Raw genomic sequence first — 2,816 nt, 5'->3', positions numbered from 1 at the left:
ATATATATATATATATATATATATATATATACATAATAACAATATATATATATATGTGTGTGTACATACATATATGTCAAAATGTGTGTTTATATACTACAGAGATATACACATATGTAAAACAGTTAACTAGTGTGGGTGCACAGGAAGTTACCAGTCTAAACATCCGCAAGTTAGAAGAGGAAGTTTGAAATTAAGTAAAAAGCGGTCTGGCAACAAAAGCTTAACTTTACAATTAAATATCTCAGTTGCTCATCGAAATATTCCTTTATGTAAAGTTAGTAGTGAAATGTCAGCAGTTGAAGAACAAAAATTAATGCTTATGTAAGTCTAAAATAGTATCTAATATATATGGTGCAACGGGTGATACTGAATCGTTTGTTTCTTTTCTGTAGTCATGTTATGGTCGGTGATGTTTAGGCCCAGGTCAATATTGATTAAACGAAGCTGTGATGAAAGGCATACCTATCATGATCGACTTGCTTTTTTTTAAATCTATTTTAGAACATGGTGTTTTAGCCAATGTGCCTATTTTTAAGACAAGAGCTATGTAAATTGAGGGATATTTGGTTGCGTTTTATAGCAGTTTTCTGTCAACAAATGAAGGCCGAGGGTGTTAGTATTTACATATATTCTCATTTATAAGTAGTAGATTAAGACAGCAGATTTTCATTTAAAACTATCGTATAAGTCTATGTCTCTATTCATAAGAAGTTGTGTTATTAACAAATATGCTCTTCACTAATCTGTGAATGAAACAAATTCATTGAATAAACAGAAGAATATAGCTAACCAAAGATTGACCATACTTTAGAAACGAAAGTGTATTTATGGTAAAAGTGATTGGCAAATGATCACTGTAAGTGAGCATGTGGAAAGGAATCCATAGTAAGTGAACTTTAGATCGAAAATAACTGGTTATAGGCGAAATGTGATAGCTTAGGTTTTGTTTAGGAGATCAGCGCACGACACATTTCCAAAGAATTACATTAGTTTTTTTTTTAAGACAAGGAAACAAATCTGGAGATGGAAATCGATTATCTTTGTGTTTTCCAGCTATATATTCTATCACTGATATAGAAGACACTTACTTGCTTCAGTACCTTAATTGTTTCATTTACTAATTTACTCCTTTCCAATTAATTGTACTTTAAGCTCTGATATCCACTTCAACAAAGACATGCAATCTTTTATTGAAAGAAGCACCACAACTATGCAGAAATTTCTCATTCATCGCTCCAATTTATCAGTTCTCAACTCTTTGAATTCTTTTGGCTCCAATTAACAGCACCAAGCTCAATAATTCCCATCATGCATTTAATTTGGGGAGGCACAAACGATCTGAACCAAAAGTTCTTCCTACTCAGTCATAACAAAAATAATCTTGCCAAGTAAATATTATTCACTTGAACATCGCCGATAGATAGTAACTTTTCTTTCAACTACGTAGAAGGGTTTACATCATTTAAAAAGTAAATCAAATGTTTCGATGTTTATGTTCTCCCAAAAGCATTTTTGCTAGACATGAAGTAAAATGGTTCTCACTACAATGCCTACTCAACTGGACTTGCCATAAGACTGTTTAGTAGTGGGTTTTTTTTATACGTCGTACACAGGTGAATAGTATATGCGATGTTGACGTATTTCTTATGGGCGTTAAGCAATGTAATTGCTCACGAAACTTAGTTAATATTATTTGTATCGCTCATTCACCCAAAGCTGCACATTTGGGTTCTGTACATGTATCTTCCGTTTACTCTATCGACAAAAGGGGCATATGAGTTAACCCATAAACTGCGATAGGCCACCTCAGTAGACAGTGCGACAGGCCACGTAAGTATGGCATAATCTGACCTAATTTTGATGACGTATAATGTATGCACACGATACCCTTTCACCCCAGAAACAGTGTAGCCAATCACAGAAGGTGTTAAGAAACACTGAGTATTTTTTTTCGAGTGATAGATCGATGTTGATTGGCGGAATAACTTTGAAAAAGTTCGCCGAACTAATGCACTCGGAGCAGTACTTTACCCAAAATAGGCTCAGCAGTTCGTGTTACATACAGCAAAATCCCAGCAGTTCGTGTTACATACAGCAAAATCCCAGCAGTTTATGGGTTAAATTAGTCTTTAAAATATAGATGGAATGACAATAAGTGACATACGGCATCTCGTTTAGTATCGACGGGTTTTATCTTTTCATTCAACTGCTTCTTATTAGTCGTAATTATTGTGAATTATAGTTTCAACCTACTTCTACATTTCTATTTTCTTTCTTAATTTTTAACTAGGAGAGTTCCTTAAGCTTATCAAGGATTATGAAGTGACTTTACCATACCGAGTGAACTCAGAAGGCCAATTTGAAACACACATTCTACATCCGGAACACCATACGGTGAAGAGGAGTACAGAACCTGAAACAGTTCACTATCATGTGGTCGTCGAGAACAAAACGCTGCATTTGCAAATGAAATTAAACGACAAATTCACGTCACCTGGCATGGTGGTCGAACGACTGAAATCTCGCTTCAAAAATGTTTCGGATTCTACATTTGTTCCATACTGGAAACGGAAATGTTTTTTCTCTGGGAAAATAAAAGACCATACGACTTCTAATGTCGCTCTTCAAGTCTGTAATGGATTGGTAAGTTTAAAAATTTAATCGAAATTTTACCTTCTTGATTGGAAAAATAAGTATATAAAAAAAAATTCCCATGTTGAAAAATTTGTCACATTTTTGTTCAGTACTGTATAATTTTAAATTAACGTCGAGTTGCCTTTTGCACATTCCCTGGATTCCTAAAAGGTAAGTGT

At 34.2% G+C, this 2,816-nt stretch overlaps 1 protein-coding gene across 2 annotated transcripts in view; it reads left to right on the top strand.

Moving 5' to 3' along the window:
• The window catches only part of LOC106871710 (A disintegrin and metalloproteinase with thrombospondin motifs 7), a 345,599-nt gene that overhangs the window by 23,759 nt on the left and 319,024 nt on the right, over positions 1 to 2,816 (top strand). For both annotated transcript variants that reach the window (XM_052976057.1, XM_052976060.1), the window contains exon 2: positions 2,294 to 2,646. In XM_052976057.1, the coding sequence (XP_052832017.1) occupies positions 2,294 to 2,646 (353 nt within the window). The remainder of the gene's footprint in view (positions 1 to 2,293; positions 2,647 to 2,816) is intronic.

This window comes from Octopus bimaculoides, chromosome 2 (genome assembly GCF_001194135.2).
Source record: "Octopus bimaculoides isolate UCB-OBI-ISO-001 chromosome 2, ASM119413v2, whole genome shotgun sequence".
NCBI classification, from domain to species: Eukaryota; Metazoa; Mollusca; class Cephalopoda; order Octopoda; family Octopodidae; genus Octopus; species Octopus bimaculoides.
This window is presented reverse-complemented; position numbering and strand designations above follow the sequence as displayed.